Source organism: Anguilla rostrata, chromosome 6 (genome assembly GCF_018555375.3).
Source record: "Anguilla rostrata isolate EN2019 chromosome 6, ASM1855537v3, whole genome shotgun sequence".
Lineage (NCBI taxonomy): Eukaryota > Metazoa > Chordata > Actinopteri > Anguilliformes > Anguillidae > Anguilla > Anguilla rostrata.
Genome location: NC_057938.1, coordinates 52,175,699 through 52,194,406, shown reverse-complemented (window position 1 = coordinate 52,194,406; position 18,708 = coordinate 52,175,699). Strand labels below are relative to the sequence as shown.

Sequence of the window (18,708 nt, the reverse complement as noted above, 5' to 3'; positions counted from 1 at the left end):
CATTGTACGCGTACTGCTACCCTGTAACCTACTGCACCACAGGGGTTCCCGAACATCCATCCAGGGGTACTGTACTGACCACCCTGTCGCCGTTGAAACCAGCACGTTTAACACCTTTATCCAATGCGCACTACGTACTGAAAAAAAATGGCTGCTGTTTTGAACATACTAATAAATGTCTGAATGTGCTGTATTACATAGAGCTATTATTTAGCATGTAGTTATTGAGCATTTAGGCTACCATATTAATAGCATTGGCAGAAAAAAACATGGTTAATTTTTATCTGAAAGGCTGTTATGTGAGTGATGAAATTCGGGAAAATAAACAAAATGCTGTTCTGCTTTGCTGTGAAATTCTTCACAGATGGCAGTTTTTGAGCACCTGCTGTGTTTGCGGCTAAGGCTCATTTTGGCGCAGTCGCCCGACCGTGGCTCTGAATTTTAGGGATTTTAGGAAGTGCAGGGCTGGTTATTGCCAGCGGGCTTTTGATTATTTCAAACCCGGTTTCAAAACACAATGGCTCACGGGCACAGATCACAGCGCAGTGGAAAAGTTTTGGTCGCTGCGCTGCGCTGCTTGAAAACGCATTACGCAGGCTTCGGCCAAATTGTTTCTGACATTTCCGTTTATCTCCTCCGTATCTGCGAGAGGAGAAAACTCTCTCGGGAAGCAGATTTATCTGCACAGTTTGCAGCTCCACTGTGGTCCTAACAGGTTATAGTTTCGCGCTTTTTGTTTACAGTTTTTATGTTCAGTTGTTATTTTGGCTTCCTCCTTTTCGCTCTCTCTCTCTATTCCCCGCTCTGCTCGCCGGTATTGGCAGCTTGATGTTGCGGCCTCTGCGTTAAATTATTTCTGGACAGAGCCGCGGCATTTGGAACAGATGTCTTTCGTGCGCGCTGGAAAAGATCGCATGGCGATACACAGGTATCCTCCTCCGGGTCGCGCGATTGCTATTGCAGCCCCGCGCGAGCCCACGTCCGCTCCAGAGCCGCGGAGAACGGTTCTGTGACCGCTTCGCACGCTCGACCGCTGTCCTGACTGCCAACAGTCTGTCCCTGATAGTGCAGCTGCCGCGTCAGCTTTGGCCAGCCCAGCTCTCCCGAAGCATGTCGTTAAGGTTTGGTTAAAGTCCAGCAACGGAACTCCTCATTGCTTCAGTCCTTCCGGCAGTGCTGTGCTTTTTGCTGTTACATCAGATTCTACAGGCTGACCCAACTGCTCAGCCCGCCCATTCCCACTTTCCTGCTTAAAACCCTTTGAACGGTTGGTCCTTTGGAATGTTTTTTTAATCAGCGTTCTAGAACAACATTGCTTTCAAGATTGTTGCATCAGCACTGGAATGTACATTTGAGAACATTCTGATAACGCATTTGTGATGTTATAACTTAAAGGCTTACATCAGGTTATAATAAGATTCCAATGCTATACAACAGTACAGAAGCACAGTACTGGCCTTTATTGCACCCTTCATGGGCATTCTTAAAATGCATCTTAGTGTTTTTCTCAGCTGTACGAAGAAGGAATGTTTGGAATACAGAGTTGAATATCTGTTGCGGCTGTAGAATCTGCGCCGGAACTCCATCAGTAGGCAGGGAGTTGCCTTATGGGAAATGTAGTGTTATGTCAGTCTGAAAATCCTGGCGATTTATAGAAGACAGACCTGTGCTCTGTTGTCCTTTAGATTGAAGTCATAACCTGATAACTCTTATTATAAGGTGGACGTAATATCGGGTTGCAAATTTAGATCATAAATCGTGGCTTAATGGTAGCATTCTTTTTGAATAAGCCTACTCTAGCGGTATAAATGAATTGTGTGCGTGTGTGTGTGTGTGTGTGTCGTCCATATGGTCGGCAGGTTCAGGCGGTTCGCATGTTATTGAGAGCAGCACCCGGCGTTCCCGCACGGCTCGCTGAAGACTGTCGCCCACTCGCGAAAAAGGGAGAGATCAGGTGTTTGGGTGCGAAGCTACAAACCCGGCGCTTTCTGGGGGGGGGGGGAGAAAAAAACTCAAATTTTTACCCCTCCATCGGTGCGAAAAATGTAGCCCGCCCGCCAAGAGGGCAAAATGCGGGCAGTCTGGCTGAGGGGGATGTCACATGACCGAACGTTCAGACGTGTGTAATCCTCGTCGGAGGCCACTGTAAGATCGTTGGGCAAGCACAGTGGGTAAGGAACTGGGCTTGTAACCGAAAGGTCACAGGTTCGATTCCTCGGTTGGACGCTGCAGTTGTACCCTTGAGCAAGGTACTTAACCTGCATTGCTTCAGTATATATCCAGCCCTATGAATGGATGCAGTGGAAATGCCATGTAACAAGTTGCTCTGGATAAGAGCGTCTGCCAAACGCCTGTAAATGCCTGTAAAAAGAGTGTTAATCTCAGTTTGCCTCAAAGTGCTCCAATCCGAGTAGTCTCAGAGTTCTGCGGGTCCTATCAGTGTTTAGGCAGGTGCAAGTTCATTTTAACTTTAAAAATATCCGCGCTCAAAACCCAAATTTATAGACGCTGGCGCTGGAAGGCATGTGTATGATCTGTCTGCACAGAGAAGCTTTGCGGTTTATCCGAACTTTTTATTACCCTAAGCTGGGCTTCTCCACTCTTTCAGCACGTTAATGTTTCATCACTGTCTGTGAACACCCCATATTTTACGGGTTAGTAATTTTATACTGCGAGCATTATCAATATTTTTTATGTGCATTGCGATTTTTACGGAGAACGGTCACAGAGACGCTTTGCAGAGTAACAGAAGGAGAACTGAGCAGAAACCAGGCCTGCACCCCCAAAAAAGCAAGCAGTGAGGTTAAAAAAAAAAAAAATGTGGCAAGAAAAAACACTTGAGTGGTGGTGAGAAAAAAAACTCCCCGTAAAAGCTTATAAAATCGCTAACAGTGTTTTTCTTTTTTGGACCAATGAAATTCTAGCGTAGCTATTTTGGCCGACACAAATTTGTAAGTTGGAGCTCTTGGGCTGTGGTGGAAGCACATGTTCCCCAGGAGGGTTTGACTCATCCAGAGCGTCCCGAGTGTCATCCCCCGAATCTCGGGCTCGTTTCCACGGCGCCCAAAAAAAAAGAAACCGTGCCGCCACATGGCAGCGCGGCGGCCCGACCGACTGCGCGCCGACCGCGGCGCGTGATGTCACTTCCTGTCCTAGCAGGACCCCACGGAGAACTGCCAGGAAGCGAGCGGAACGTTGGGTTCGGGGGGGGGGTTTGGGCAACCGGCCGTCCGGTCTGCTGAGAAGCTGGGTCACGGCCTGCGGGCCGTTGCCGATGGAAACGGCGGGCGCGCTGACCACGCTCTACGGCCGCCGCTGAGGAAGAGACGGCCCCCCTCTAATTAGGAGAGCCGGCCCGGCTTTTAAAATAAGCGCCCCTCCTGAGGCGAGCCTTACTCGGGGCGTTTAATTAAAGGGGAGCCTTCTTCTTTGGGCCCTCGCTGAAATGGGTGCCAGCTCCCCCCCCCCCCCCGAATGCTAGCACAGCATTACCGCAGAGCGCGGCTTTTATTTTTCTTTTTTCTTCTTCTTCTTTTCTTTTTTTATTTTTCCTTTTTTCTTCCTCACCAGTCCCAGAGGGGGACGGGCGGTCTGTTAAAATAAAACGCACTTGGGGAGGGAACTGTCTTGTGGCCTCGCCACCGCAAACAGGAATGACATGCCACCGTGCCTATTTTTACATGTTCAGGGGGGAGAAAAAAAAAAAAACGGCGGCCATTTTAAATGAGCGGCAAACGGCGTTGGAATGCGGGTTCGTCCGAACGATTCCTCGCGTTCTTACCACCGCGCGGCGATTGGGGGGCTCCCAGAAGGCCGTGCGGCGTTCAGCTCGGGACAGCGACCCTCGCCCGCGATGTCGGGGAATATACCCGGCAGTTTTGGAAGCCCCACTCGCGGTCTGTGGCTCGGGGTGGAAATGTTCCTGACCCCGAAGGGTCAACATTTTGCCGGGGCGTGAATTCTCGCTCGTCGCTCGTCGAGCGCTGGCCTCAGGCGCCGCCGTCGACAGCCTTAGCACTCTGTAAACTCCGTAAGCTTTTAAAAAAAAAATATAACAGTGTCATGTTTGTTCTGTTTGCTGCACTTTAGTTACAAATAAGAAAGTACATCGTGATAGTATTTCGCCCCCTTAACACGTATTCATTAGTTCACACATAATACAAACCAACGCCGAGCTGCTCGGTGAAATTCCTGGGCCTGGGACAATAATATTTACCACAAGTTCAGAGGCCATTGCTGCCGCCCCCCCACCCCAGTTCCCCCAGTTCTCCCAGTTCTCCCCAAAAGCCCAGGACAGCATACCTGGTTACGCCCGCCTGACAGCAGCCCTGCAGACCTGTGCCAGTCCTGCCCAAGAAGCACCTGATGGGGTTACGGGACAGCCTTAAATTTCCATCCTCCTGCCCCCGGGGCACGCTATTCCTGTAAAGTCCACTCGCCGACCGGGCTCCACCTTTAAATAACCGGACACAAATTTGGGGGGGGAGGGGGGGTCTGTTAATTTTATTATTACTATTTTGTTTTTTTTTACTTAAGCCAAACCCTAATTGCCCTGTGAATGTACATGAGTAAACAGAGGTTTTGCCTGACGGGTTCCCAGCACCGGCTGAGCCTGTCAAGAAGCCCTCTGTGCCTCTTCGAATCGACGGTGTGAAGAGGCCGCTTTATGGCACCTTTATTTCCCCCCCCGCACAACAGATTTAGCCGCCTTCGTGGACCCGGTTGCACCAGCAGCAATGAATAGGAAATAGGAAATGAACAGAGCCGACTGTTGGGGGTGCTGGGCCAGAGCCGTAATGGATGCCATAATGAGGAGCCATTTTGATCCTTAATGTCTCAATGGTTAGGGTGTTTGCCCTCATTTTGGAAGGTTATATTTTTTTTTAAATGTTGGAAAATGCGTCACAGTTGGTGTGTGTCTCTCTGTGCTGTAGACCAGTGGTATCCAGCCCTGTTCCTGGAGAACTACTGTACTATTGGGGTTTTCATTTCAACCCCAATTTGGCACACCTGATGCTACTAATTTGCAGTTCAGTGCAGACCTTTGGCTGTTGAGAGAGGTGTGCTTTGTTAGGGTTGGAGTGAAAACCCACAGGATGGTAGATCTCCAGGAACAGGATGGGGCAGCCCTGCTCTAGCTGTTGAATGAGGTGTGCTTTGTTAGGGCTGGAGTGGAAACCTACAGGACGGTGGATCTCCGGGAACAGGGTTGACCAGCCCTGCTCTAGCTGTTGAATGAGGGGTGCTTTATTAGGGCTGGAGTGGAAACCCACAGGACGGTGGATCTCCAGGAACTGGGTGGGCTACCGCTGCTGTGGGCTTGTGTTCTGCGCGTAAGGGAAGGGTGCATGACCTTAGGCGCCTGCTTCAATGACTTCCTGCTCTGTCCCCTGTTTTCACAAGTTCCTCCTTCCTGGCGCATTACTCATCGTCCTACGCGTTGCCGTTGGTTACTCGTCGTCCTACGCGTAGGCGTGGGTTTCCTTTCGACTTTTGGGGGGAGGCACACTGCTGGACCACTTAGTCTTGCGCTGTTAAGTGTCAGGTATCACAAGCAGGCTAGCTAGTCTAGCGATTTATTCATATAGAGATATTGAGGGTGACGTGCCCCCCCCCCCCCAAACCTACGCGTAGAAGACTCCTACACTAGGGCTTTCAGAAATCGTATACGCTCTCGGCCATCTTGAGAGCTCGTTTAGAGGATTACCGGAGACCTTCGGGGATACAGACGGCAGTGTGGTGTTTTCGGGATTTGAGGGTTTGTGTGTCTCGAGCAATAAAAAAAAAAATAAAACCATTTGGAGAGCGGCGATGAAAAACTGCCTCGCCGTTCGGAGGGAAGTTCACAGACCACCGTACCGCTGATGGGCGCAGCAGATTTTCGAGTCCCAGCTGTGTGTGCTTCTAATGTGGGCTGACAGATCTTCGGTCTTTTTTTTTCTTCTTCTCCTCTCTTTTATCTTTGTTTACCATCTTTCTCCCAGCTGGGGCCTTTTTTAATTTTATGGGGTTCGCTTGTCATCAGTATGCACACAATTACATGTCCAGCTTGCTTAATTGTTGGGCACCTTGATGATTTAAATTCAGTCTGGTCTTCCATACGTGGGAAAATGGAGACACACCTCAACGCCCTACCCCAAGTCTGTGTACTCATTGCTCTGAGAAGAGAGAAAGGCTCATAGACTGATAGCTCTTATTATTGACAGACAAGAGGTGCAGCATTAAATTCTGGGCCCCGTGCAAATCCTGATGTTTCTTTGAGCCCACTTCCCAAATCAAACTTTTTTTTTAGTCCAGGCCTTTTGAGCACCCCCCCCCCAACCCCAACCTTACTTGGGACCCCTAGCTGGTCAGTTCCACTGTTCTCCCCCACCCCCCCCCCGCCCCCAACCCCAACCTTTCCACTGTTCTGTCACCCCCACCCCCCACGACACCCCTGTTGATGAAAAGGCTCCCCGCAGGAAACTGCCTTAACCCAGCTCACACAAAGTGAAACGTTCTCACAATGTTGCTTGAATGTTTTTGTCAGGGTTGCGGCATGGCAACGCGGCAGCGCTGCAGCAACATTGCGAGAACGTTTTTTTTTTTGTGCTGGCTGGGAATTATTTGCGGTTTCGTTTTCGACCCGGCGGGAGACCCGGGCCGGTGTTCTTCACACGGCCTCCGCCGGAATCTGCCGGAATCTCAGAATGTTTAGGCTTGGTGTAAATTTCGGCAATATGATGTAAAAGTGCAGGCCCGGCGTGCAGGACTTAAAGCCCCTCCGGTCAGATTCTGTGGACTTGCGGCAGTTCTATAGGTGAATATACAATATAGACCACTTTTCATACACATCTTTGCCATATGAAATATGGCGGGGGGGGCATACGTGTGCTGTAGAAGTATCGCAACAGCAGGGTTGTATAGAAAGATGCACCTAATGTAAAAAAAAAAAAAGGCAAAAAAACTAAAAATTCTCCTTGATATTGACCACACCCAACAGAATCATGTAGCTATTTATGGAATGTTTACCAGTTCGGGAGTCTGTGTTCTTCGCTCGTCCTCCCCCCCCTATCAGGGATGTAACCCACAGGTCATCGCCCGGGCAACGAACGACCCCGGGACGCCGAGCCACGTGCGTCCTGGTCATAAACGAACCAATCAGAATACGGCTTTCCCCCACAGGAAGCAGCCAGACAGCCCTGACCGGCGTTGTCAACAAAGAAAAAAAAACAAAAAAAACAAGAGATCACGTTTGCGGGTTTTTTGGATGACAGACGGAAAATTAGCGGCTTTGATTCCGGGGGACGCGCAGTTCCAGAGAATTCCGCCCTCCCTTTTTGCTCCGAGGCCCAGTCATTTAAAGGGTTATTTTGGGGACTCCCTTTTCTTTGGTGTGGGGCTGAGCTGGACCTGAAATGATTTGGTAGCTTGGCTGGTTAATAATATTAATATGATTAGAATATGATAAGTTTGCTGTGTCAGGTTCTGTCATTACCGGGGACAACCCCCCCCCCCCCCGCCTTCCCCCTCCCTTCTGTTAAAATCAAGCGAAACGGTCCCCTTTGTTAATAACGGGATTGCATTCCACTACTGTCATTACATTTCATTATTGTCATAGGACTATTCATACGATTAGGATTGATGTGTCATGGGATTATTTAAAAAGCTGTCTTTAGTCATAGGAGAACTTCTCCTGCTTTCTTCAGTTTTTCTTTTGGGGTAGGTAGGGAGATGGGCTGGGTCAGTTAAGGACAAACTTGTGTCTTGTATTTGTCTCTTTTCTCACTGTCTCATGCCATTGTAATCGTTGCAATTACGGATTATTATTTACGTATGGATTCTATTGGAAAAAAATCTGTGAAAATAATATTAATAGTCTGTGGAAAGGTTCCAAACTTTGTGCAAATTTATATCAATGACAGACATAGCCGTAGACCAGTGGTATTTTCTGATAACCATTCCAACGTGTTTTTTTTTTTTTTTCCTTTTCGGTGTAGTAAAATATGTCCTCTTGTTTTGAAATTTGAAGTAATACTTTAAACTTTGGTGCACCCCCCTGAATACTACTAGGAATTTTTTCAGCACATATGTGGTTTGGCAAGGAATGAGAAATACTTGCTTCATTATGTGAAACACAACCGCAGTGTTTACTTTGGAAGGATACTCAAGGGAAGTCGAGAGTGTTCGCCCTTTTATGTTTGTTTGTGCTTTTCGTCTTATCGCAGATTATTAAGAAAATGGCGCTGTTTCCCCGCCGCTTTTGACCCTGTCTAACGTTGGAGAGCAGTGAGCGAGACTCACAGCTCAGAGGTCAGATCTGGAATATTCCATCTCGCTAATGAAGCTCTCTGCGGAACAGAACGGCCTTCTGGGAAAACGCATAAACCGGCCCTTTCGTCGCAAAAGAGCAGCCATTTTGGGAGGGGGGGGACGGGGGGGGCGGGGGTGGGACGGGGACCGGATGGGGAGAGGTGGGTTGGAGTTGGATGGGACTTGAGAGTGGGTTTCAGCGAGTGGGTGGAGGTCGTGCTGCCGATTCGGCGTCTTTCCTGGTGGGATGACATCCCCCCCCCCCCCCTTTCAACTGCAGCGTCCCTGCAGGACCAGAGCAGGCCAGCCCCTGGGTATCTGTGATCCCCATGGTGACGCAAAGCCCTCTTTTGTTGGTTAACGAGGTGAGCAGGTGACCCGGAGAGCTAAGTTGTCTGTCAGATGTGATTAAAATGGCTGCTTTATCATCAGCTCCAAGAAATAAGTGGTTTATATTTATTTTATTTTTTTTACAGTCTTGGCCTTATAGTGTGCTGGTGCGCAGAGTAGAAAAACCCGCCTTCTTTGGCACTTTCCCCCCTTTGTTTTCATTCACTTTTACAGCCGAGCTGGGCCGGTAAGGTGTTTCAGTTGAGTTTAAAAAGTGAAAACATCTCGGAGCCCGTCTCCGAAACGGAGAATTGGGAGAGTGGTAATTTGTCTGGATGGGGTAATCGCGGGCGGTCCCACAGTGGAAAAGAGAAAGCGCACCGGCTGCCAGATGGTTGGACGGACGACCTGCCAGCGCTACCGGCCGCTCCGCGAGCCTGTCATTATGTGAAAAGGGAAAAAAAAAGCCCCACCGAGGCCGCGTGTCTTCCTGCGCTGCTATTCTTCACTGTATTTTAAAATGTCCAAAGAGCGCATTGCACTTCTGAGTCAGTTCGGTTCAGATTATTTCAGCGACCGTCAGTCCACTTTTTTCGTGCTGCTGTATGTGATTCATAAGGCTGGCAGTTGGGCCGATTTTGATTTCAAAAGTAAACTGTCATAAATGGCTCAGGTGTGCAGAGTGGATAACGGGAGTTAATTTGGGATGGAAGAAAGCTGAAAAAGGTGTAGAATTTAGGAGCTGGAGGAGCGCCATTCGTACCATCTGTAAGTGCGCCCTCCGTATTTTAAACACTGCTAACGCTGTAGGTATGACTACTCATCTGATCTTCTTTTGCTTCATTTTGCACCCTCTTGTGGTGATGTGGTGTTACTGCCAGAGCCTCTCGCTCAATTAGTCAGTTAGCTGGTTGCAGTTAGCGATGGGTGGGTGAGGTTTCAGGAACAGGCGGCGCTCAGCATTGAGCTGCGAGTCATTGTATGAACTATGAAAGGCCGTGCTCGTCGCAGCAGAATGCAGTGATTGGTTGAGACAACGTGTGACCTCACTCTCAGGTGGCAACACAGCAGAGGCACAGCAGTCTTTTTCCCGGCGGTAACCCTGGGAGATTGTGTGCTGAGGTCACACAGGGTAACAGGTGTCTGCGGTGCCTACTTCCTGCGTTCGGCGCGGGAGGCAGCGCGCAGAGGTGCATGCTGGTCTAGAGCAAGACCGCATCACAGAGGAATGACTTCTGCAGTAATGACTGAGCTGGTACTGGCACGCTTCACAAAGGCACAGTCCTGACAGCTGCTGCCATAAAGCCATCAGCCAGGCTTAAATGCTTACAGGAGCTGGTTTCTGCCCCCTCTTTAATGGTATAAAAGTGTTTTTTTTGTGGGGTTTTTATTTTGAATTTTTTAAAAGTGGTAACATCCTTGGGAGGTCTTCCAGGTCTGGAAATGATTTTTATTTTTTTATTTTTTCGTGTTCGGGGGTGCGCTCTTCTGGAACGGGTCGGAGAAGGGGAACTCTGCGCCAGGCGGAAACTGGATCAAGCTGGCCTGCGGAGGGGAACGGCAGCGGGTTCGATTTAATCACAGGCTGAACCCCGATGTGACCGAAAAGGGGAAATGGGGAACACCGACCACATCATTCATCATCACGGTTTTTTTTGGGGGGGGGGAGGTTTTCCTGGTGTTGTGGGTTGCATTACAGTGTACAAGATAAATATTTAAAGCCATGCGGCCTGTTATTAAACAAATCGTATTAGCCAATTTACAGTATTACTGTAATTTAATCATTATAACTTCACTTTGCATTCGAGCGGGGATTTATGCGATGATGAAGAGAAGCCTGTGTCTCATTAATTTCTATTTCTGGGTGAACGGTGAAGTCGTAATCCGCTTCCTGTCCGTTCGGTTAAGTTCTGTTATATTCTGTCGTATTCAGTAGGAAAATGAGTCCTCTCCCCTCAGAATGTTTAGTCTGCGTGTTTAAAAAGCCGGTGTTAAGAGAGGGGGGCGGGGGCGGGGGGGGGGGGGGGCGGGGGGAATGGGAATATGGCGATGTTTGGATCAGCGCTGAGGAGAGTGCCCTGTGGGCAGTGGAGATCCCTCTTCCTGTGGAAATATACTTTCGGTTTTGACTAGACCCGCCCCCACAACCCGTTCATGGCGTCTGTCATTTCATACCGTTCGCCTTTCTTCCTGGCCTCACCCCCCCCCCCCCCAAAAAAAAGAAAAACCCATCCAGGGCTCTAGCAGTATGAAGCCCTCCCCCTGCCAAAACAAGCAGTCTTCACACGTTGTGTTTGTTCTGTCGGTACCTCCCCTGACCCTGATATTTAAACTGGCCTGTGGAAAATAGTGAATTGTTTTTTTTGGAGAGGAATGACCCCTTTTTTATTGAAGGGTACTTGTAGTTCACGTATAGGAGTGCTGTACACGTTAAGTCAAATTCCCCCCTCACTGTGTGTGGCAGGTGTCCTCTAATGGCTCTTCCTGTTCCTGTACGTTTGGGAGGTCACAAAATGGCAGGTTGTTATGTTCAGCCTTGGAACCTGTTCATCTGCGACTTAAATCATGACTTTATGGTAAAGAAATGTACAGTATCTGGTTTTAGTAAAGTCTTCAGTCCCATTAGCGTCCGGGAGGGAAATTGCAAGAGGCAGTATGAAAATACTGGAGATTACATTTTGCTGATGTTATTTATCGCGGCTCTGTCCTTCTTGGCGAGGCCTAGCGCGGACTTCTCCGTAGTCTGGCTTTTTTTCGCTGAAAAACCTGGATGGACATGCAGTTCTTTTTTGGGGGGTGGGGGTGGGGGTGGGTGGGGAAGCATTTGTCTTGCATGGACAGTCATTGAAATATTTATGGTGAGTATTAGTGATCGCACTCTGATGTGTTAAAACCTTTCTGCACCTAGACTGTGCAGGTGCACTCAGTGCACTAAAAATCTAAGAACGTTACTGGAGGTTACCATGGAACTCTTCAGTATGTCATTATGGGGGGGGGGGGGTCTTTGATGTTGGTTCCACTCCTGCCTGTTTAAACGGTTTAGAGAGGGGGGGGGGGGCCCAGATGTTGCAGTGCGAGGAACAGCGGAAGACTTGAACTGTGGACCTATCGTCTTACAGCATGTAAGCCCACGTTAAGATCACTCGGGAAAATTGAAACTGTGACAGTTGAGCAGTTCCTTTTGTGCTCCAACAGGAAGGAAAGGGAAGAAGAGGGGGATTTAAATTATATCCTTCTGAGACTCAGCCGAAAAAGTCCTCTTGACAGGACAACAAGTTTCAGAATAGTAGAATGTATGGTTTTTGAGATTAAGACCCGGAGACTCATGTCCCCTACTGGGGACACAAATGAATTTCTGGTTTTCAGGGGCCATGTAACTTAACCTTTATGTGCGTACAGAACAGAGTGTTCTGGTGTGTTATTAGACCTCGCCATATGACCGGTGGGATCAGTGCTTTGAGGACCGGTGCGTTGGGGACTGGTGATTTTGGGGCCGGTGCTTTTGGGACTGGTGGTTTAGGGACTGCTGCTTTGAGGACCAGTGCTTTTGGGACTGGTGCCTTGAGCACTGGTTAACTGGAGACTGGTACATTGAGGACCGGTGCGTTGAGGACTAGTACTTTTAGGACCGGTGCATCCGTATAGACTGGCCTGTATTCTGAGTCCCCATCCCTGTGGGAGCTCAGATGTGTTCTGTGACAGTGGGGCGGGCAACGGGCCCACGAGGAGCTTTGCTGAACACCGCGCTGCTCGTCCTTCCCCAAAATGGAGCTTTGCTGAACACAGCGCTGCTCGTCCTTCCCCCAAAATGGAATTCCGTCCCAATAAAAGCTTCGCAGAATCACGCTGAGGGTTCCCGGAACAGGGGAAGAGCACATGCATCCTTCCTGATGTCTTAATGAAGGGATCAGCCAAGAACGCATTTTGGGGGTTGGAGGGGGGGTGTTGGGGATGGGGGGGTGGGGGTGAGGTCTTTGCTCTGAGGGTGCTTGCTCTCATTGCTCTGACCTCCCTGTGAAACCCTTCGGGCCCTGTGGATGGGCCTCGGAGCTGCTCGGCTCGGCTGTTTTATTTAGCAGAAGTTCAGGAATTCCGTCGCACGTCCTGGGCCAAACTGGCGGCGGAGCACAGACAGGGGTCCTGTTTTTCTTCCTTGTCAATTTTACAAAACCGTATTGTGTGTGTGTGTGTGTGTGTGCGAGTGTGCGAGTCAGTCAGTGAGTGTGTGAGTGAGTGTGTGAGTCAGTGAGTGAGTGTGTGAGTGAGTGTGCGAGTTTTCGTTTTTTTAGTTTATCAATTTGACGAGTCACTTTAAAAGGGCAATTACATGTTTGCAAACACCGATGTACGTGCACAATTGAAAGAGCATCAAGGATAACCCAAAAATGACAGGACTTATTTCCATTGTGGTCCTTGCTGTAGCTAGCGAGTGAGCGAGAGACTGACTGATTGACTGTATACAAACATGACTACACACGTTCATATAGATATTTGAACTGTAAGATATGCGTTTGAAGTCTAATGTCTGGTACAGGGTTTCTGAATTCCCCTCCAGTCTGGACCTTACTTGCCCTATTCCCCCCTGCAGAACACCCGTATGCAGACACACCTTCCCCAGTGCAGAGACGCAGCCGCAGCCAAACCCCGAAATGACTTTAATTTCCTCCGCTCGCGCAGATGTTTCTGCCGCGATGCTTTCTTTGGGTCACGTGACCGCGTGGGATGTGGAGGCTGGCGTAAGGCTGCTCAGCAGGCCGCACTCGTCCCCTTCTTATTTCCTCCTCTCTCCTTCCCTCTCACCCTCCCTCCGGGGGGATGGGGTCCTGCTCGGGGAAAATCCCGCCAGAATGCCAGAACTCACAACCTCAGTTTTTTTTAGACCTCGCCATATGACACTCTTTAAAATTCTCTGGTCTTGTTCCTCACCATCTTACGCTCTCTAAGTCGTCTGATCTCACTGTGACCCTTTAACACTCTTTTACCCCCTTTGAAGTGTAGTTCTTTTTTTCAGATTTCTAAGTCAGTGTTCCAGAACATTGTTTCCCATTACCTTTAGTGATCGTTTCATCAGCATTGGAATGTTCAGTCAAGAACATTCTAATCACACATTTGTGCTCTTACATCTTAATGCATCCCTTCTTACTGCACCTCCCTTATAAAATCTGACTACACCTTACTCCACCTTCACAAACCTTTTCCCCTGATGTACTGTACCTTACATTCTCCATCTTATCCTTCTTTCTCCACCCTACTACAGCCTACTTACCCCTCTCTGCAGTGCCTTATTTACTCCATCTCACTCCACCGTATCAAATGCATCTTTCTGACTCTTACTTTATTCACCTTAAATACAACTTTCTTCTCCTTTCTTATTCTGGTTGGTTGGGCTTTAATTAGTCCCCCTTTTTTACACTACACGATTTGTTGGTAAATTAGCACTGAGATCATTTCTATTCTAACAGGTCGATGCCCAAGGAAGCAAAGCATGCTGGGAACTGGGGTAACAGGGAGAGAGAGAGAGAGACCTGTGGTCACGGTGGGGGGGCAGCGTGTAAAGTTTTGTTTAGCTGAGAGAAAATGGCCGCTTGGATTGGCGTTTGACGGCGCGCGATCGCGCTGTACCACCACGCGCCTCTGAGAGAGAGCTGGGACGGCGGAATATCAGAGCCTCAGCTGGTGGTCCCGCTCCCTGATTTCCCCCCTCTCTCCTTGGGTCCTTGATTGTATAATTGAAATCATTATGTGTAAAAGGGGCTCTAATCGCCTGTTAACCTAGCGGCTTTTCGCGCTAATTGAAAGGCACGAAGCGGGCGGCGGACCTCCGGGGGAGGTAGCGGCAGGGACTGCCATTACGAGGCACCTGGTCTGGTGGAAATTACAGCTTTCGAGGTCTTTGCTGATTGGGTGAGATGGATATGTTACACCTTCGTGTGTTTGTGTATGCGTGTGTGTTTTCGAGAGACACGGGACCGTTATTTCGTACAGTGTAAATATTTTAACAGTTACGCTGATAACAGTAGGCTTACCAAGCACGCGTAAACAAGACGAGAGTTATTTAACCCGAAAGCCTAAAACACGCGGTTCGCTTTGAAAACCGATATTTTGTTTATTCCACTGAAATGAAAGCAAGTTTTCCGTGAAGAGGAAACGTATTTTTCCGTTAGCTACCCCTACTCAGGGGGAAACAATTGGACCTCGAATCGAGAGAAACTGTTCTAGAAGATGCGTTTTGTTGGTCTAAATTCAGCGGAGGCAGGTGTGATTTCTCCCAGGCGGTGTTTGGGTTGCTTGGAAAAGGGGAGGGGTTTGTGAACAGAGAATACCCCAGCAGGAGATAAAAAAGAGAGGCTTGATTCAAACGCCACATGGACAGAGACACTTTGGATCAAAATGTAATTCTTGCGAAGAAAAATGCTGCTTTGTGAACGGTTTAGCAGGAATGAGACCAGATAGTGTAATATTTGTACAGAATAAGGGAAAACCAATGTGGCATAGCGTGCTTTGTTTAGTTTATTTCCATAATGTGAAGTCCACGTTTGCTGTCTTCTCAGCTCTGTATTTGCGCAGTGCACTTGTCTGTCTCATCGATGAAAAAAAATAGTGTACTAAGCATAGGCTACTTGACATAAAGTTTCACTATATTTCAAGCATTCTTAAGTGTAAAATAGTATACTTCAGCGTACTCTTTTTCACACGGGACGGCCTGTCATGGATGTGGAAGTGCTCTGAGTGGGAACTCTGACAACAGGAAGCTGGCGTCGGAGGGAAAAAAAACTGGCAGGTGAAGACAGAAACGCGTGTGCTAATTGCACTGAGCCGCAGAGGGAAGCCGCGCTTCTTCTCGGAACGGAAAAGAGCGAAGGTTCTTTCTGCAAACCGCTCGTCCCTCTCTGTAGCTTCCGCTCCTTTCTGTCACGTGTCCGCAGACCCTGATTTGGACGCGGGGGTTATTTGCTTTAGTACTCGCTTGGGGAAAGGTGATAGGAGGAATTTCTTGGCTATTTTTTTTAAACAAAAGATTTTGTTTTCCATTTATTTAACCAGGTTAGGCTCATTGAGATCAGAAGGACCGGCCAGTGAGAGGTCTAGGTCTGGCCAAAAAAGCAGCTGAATTATTATTCATTGCGGATTCGTGGCAATGGTTCTGCGTTTCTGTAACATTATTCCAGCAGGCTTTGCTTAAGAGACGCTCTTTTCCCTCTTCAAGAAGACGTGACGGGGCAGTCTAAACGGGTCTTTTAGCGGCTATTACGTTTAGACCTTGCGGTTTGTTACCTGCGGTTCGCAAACGAACGCCATTGCCTCTACCTGTCACAGAAACGGCCTTCCCCCGTTAGTCTGCGGTGGCCCGACTGCGCTCTGTCACTTTGACAAACGGCGTTGTTTGTGCCAAACCCAGGAATTTTCCTGTGTCGGGAGCGGTTGCCAGCAGTTAGTTGCCTGGTTAGACGCAGGGGTCTTTTAGCTGTGCTTTGAAAGGCCCCTGCGGGAGGCTCTCTCTCTCCCTCCCACGCGGAAGTGGGAACGCGGGGTGGGGGGGGAGTTGGTGAAAGGAACTATGGGTATGCTGTCATAATTTGTGTTCGCGTGCTGACCAAAAAAAAAAAAAAGGTCTTGTGGTGCCTTTAAGGTCACTGCATATAAGGGTTTGTTAGAAGGACCGTTAGTCCTGTCGGTTAACCTGTAAATATTTTCCCAGTTCTGAGGTCACAGTTTGGAGGTCAGGTCCTGCACTTGAGAGATAAAAATTTAGTCTGTGAATGAGGGCGAATGAAAAGGAAGAGAGGTCTCTGTAGTGTGCACATTTTTTAGAGACATGCTTTTCATCACATAAGATTTTAGCCGTTTCGCTGACGTTTTTATGCAGAGTAAATTACTGATGGTTTCGGTACAGTGTTACATTATTTACGTACACGCCATTTCTAGAACTTAGTGCACACTGTAATATATGTATTCTGTGATGAAGTTAAATGTTTTTACTTTGGTCAGAAACGATAGATTCCCCACACCAGTATTTATTGAAACGATTCAGGGTCGAGTACCTTGCTGAAGGATACAGCGGAAGTTCCGCCTCGAACCCCCAACCTTGGAGTCACAAGCCCGGTTCCTCGACCAGTATAATGTACTGTTGCCCTTTCCTTTGGGAATGTGTGGAAGATGGCCTTCATGTCCCCTTTTCCTTGTAGGCGTGTTTGGGAAAAGTCACTGGCCAATGAGAATGGCTTCGAGGCACAGTGTCCACAGGGACAGGCCCGGCAAGGGGTCGCCTCTGACCTTCCGGAAGGAGAAGAAAGGTACGTGATTCCTGGGCAGAGCCAACCCAGGAAAAAACTTTTAAATGTGCAGGCCGCTGTCCCGAGCACTAAACCAGTAACCGTCTGACGCCCCCTCTCCTGCTTCTGACGTACTAACCGTGAGTCCCTCCTCCTGGGGCTCTGTGTGTCAGCGCTTATGTGGAAAATAACCGGACCGATCCCGTTCGGTCGCCCGGCGAGAGAGTAGCCATTTTGTGCTTTGTGTGTGTCGTGCGTCTGCCAGCGCCTCGCAGAGTGGAGGACCCAATGGTTTAACTCCTCTATGAGCTGACATAACCCCCCCTATGAGCTGCCGTAGCTCCTCTTATGTCGTGCTCATAGCGCCATTCGGTCCTCGGCCGTACCTCCGTCAGGCCACGCGACGTCGACGGGGGTGCTTCTGTAGCTGCCGCAGGAGAGGAGGCGAGTCACGTTCGTTTACGATGGCATATGGGAAATGTGAGATTCGTGGATTCCGCACGTGATGTAGGAGCTGGATAACGGAAGGGAGGTGACGTAAGGCCGATGAGCGAGAGAGCCGTGTCGCTACAGTGCAGTTTCGTTCGGCGACGGCGTGCTGGACCCGAACGGACCCCGAATGCGCTGCTCTACCTGTTTGTGTGGAAAATGAGGGCCGGACGGAGGCCTGACTAGTGCTCGTATTTTAAAAGGACCGCTCGGGTAATAGGTCCCTCAGCGTGAGGTCTGGCCAAGGGGTGAGCTGGAAATGGGAACATGACGTCGCGTTTTCCACACCGAAAATCCGCTTTTCTTCCGTCTCCTTCCGAGCCTAGTCCAGTCCAGTCAAGTCCAGTCCAGTCCAGTCCAGTCCCATCCCGTGGGAGCGTCAGCTGCTCCAGCCGGACACAGAAGCCAAACGGGCGTCAGGTGCGCAGCTGGAAGATTCTATCAGCTTTTTTCCCTGCGCTGGTTTGGTGGCTAATTGCAATGGCAAATTCAGCGGTTGTGAAAGTGAAAGACGGATTCTAGCCGAATCTAGCCCTCTGCCTTTAACCCTTTAAAGAACTCCCATTGCTTTCAGTCGCCAGCAGTGATTGTTGCATCAGCGTTAGAATGTTCAGTCGAGAACATTCCAGTCGCATGCTTTGTGACCTCACACCTTAAAGGGTTAAAGAAGCTTCTTGTCCTTTTTCTCCAGAGGCACGTTTCTCAGAATTTCTCAGAATTTGCGTGTTGGTTTTTTCCTGCAGTTCTGTGTAATTCCCAGTCCCAGCCAGTTGCCACTGTATGACTGTCAGCCTGTGGCACGTTTGCAACAGCTTGGGCCTGATTTACTAAGACCTTCAGCGCGGGGAGAACCTTTACAAACACACGCAGAACCAATAACATGACTGATGATTGGTCGTGGTATTTGTTTTGCACCACTCATTGGTTGTGGTATTAGTTTTGCGTGTGCTGAAAGGATTTACGTGTGTTCAAAGGTCTTTGTAAATCAGGCCCCTGGTGTGATATTATAAAATGTTAGTTGAAGCAAATGGTCCGTGTCAATTTTTTTTTTTTTTTTTTTTTTTTTGCTGAATGCAGTGTCTGTCTGCCTCAGCAAACGTCTGCTGAAATGGGAAGTTTTTACGAAAATGAGAACGGCCTCCTTTGGTTTGTTTCCGCGTGACTACGCATTTTGTTTTGAAGACTCAGGCGGTGTTGGCCTATCTTGCCCATCTGTGGGCTGCGGTGAAACTAGTGCGTTCTAGTTTCGACATGAAAGCCGCCCAGAATATCTGTCGCTTCGGTCCTAGCAGACTAAATAAACTAACAAAGTGTGTGGCAGTAC

General features: G+C 48.9%; 1 protein-coding gene across 2 annotated transcripts in view; it reads left to right on the top strand.

Moving 5' to 3' along the window:
- usta (uronyl 2-sulfotransferase a) overlaps positions 1–18,708 on the top strand; it is a 71,472-nt gene that overhangs the window by 17,569 nt on the left and 35,195 nt on the right. Inside the window, exon 2 of one of the 2 annotated variants that reach the window (XM_064340461.1) lies at positions 16,809–16,916. The exons of the other annotated variant lie outside the window; for it this stretch is intronic. Within the exon in view, the coding sequence (XP_064196531.1) occupies positions 16,809–16,916 (108 nt within the window). The remainder of the gene's footprint in view (positions 1–16,808; positions 16,917–18,708) is intronic. 2 annotated transcript variants of the gene reach the window in all.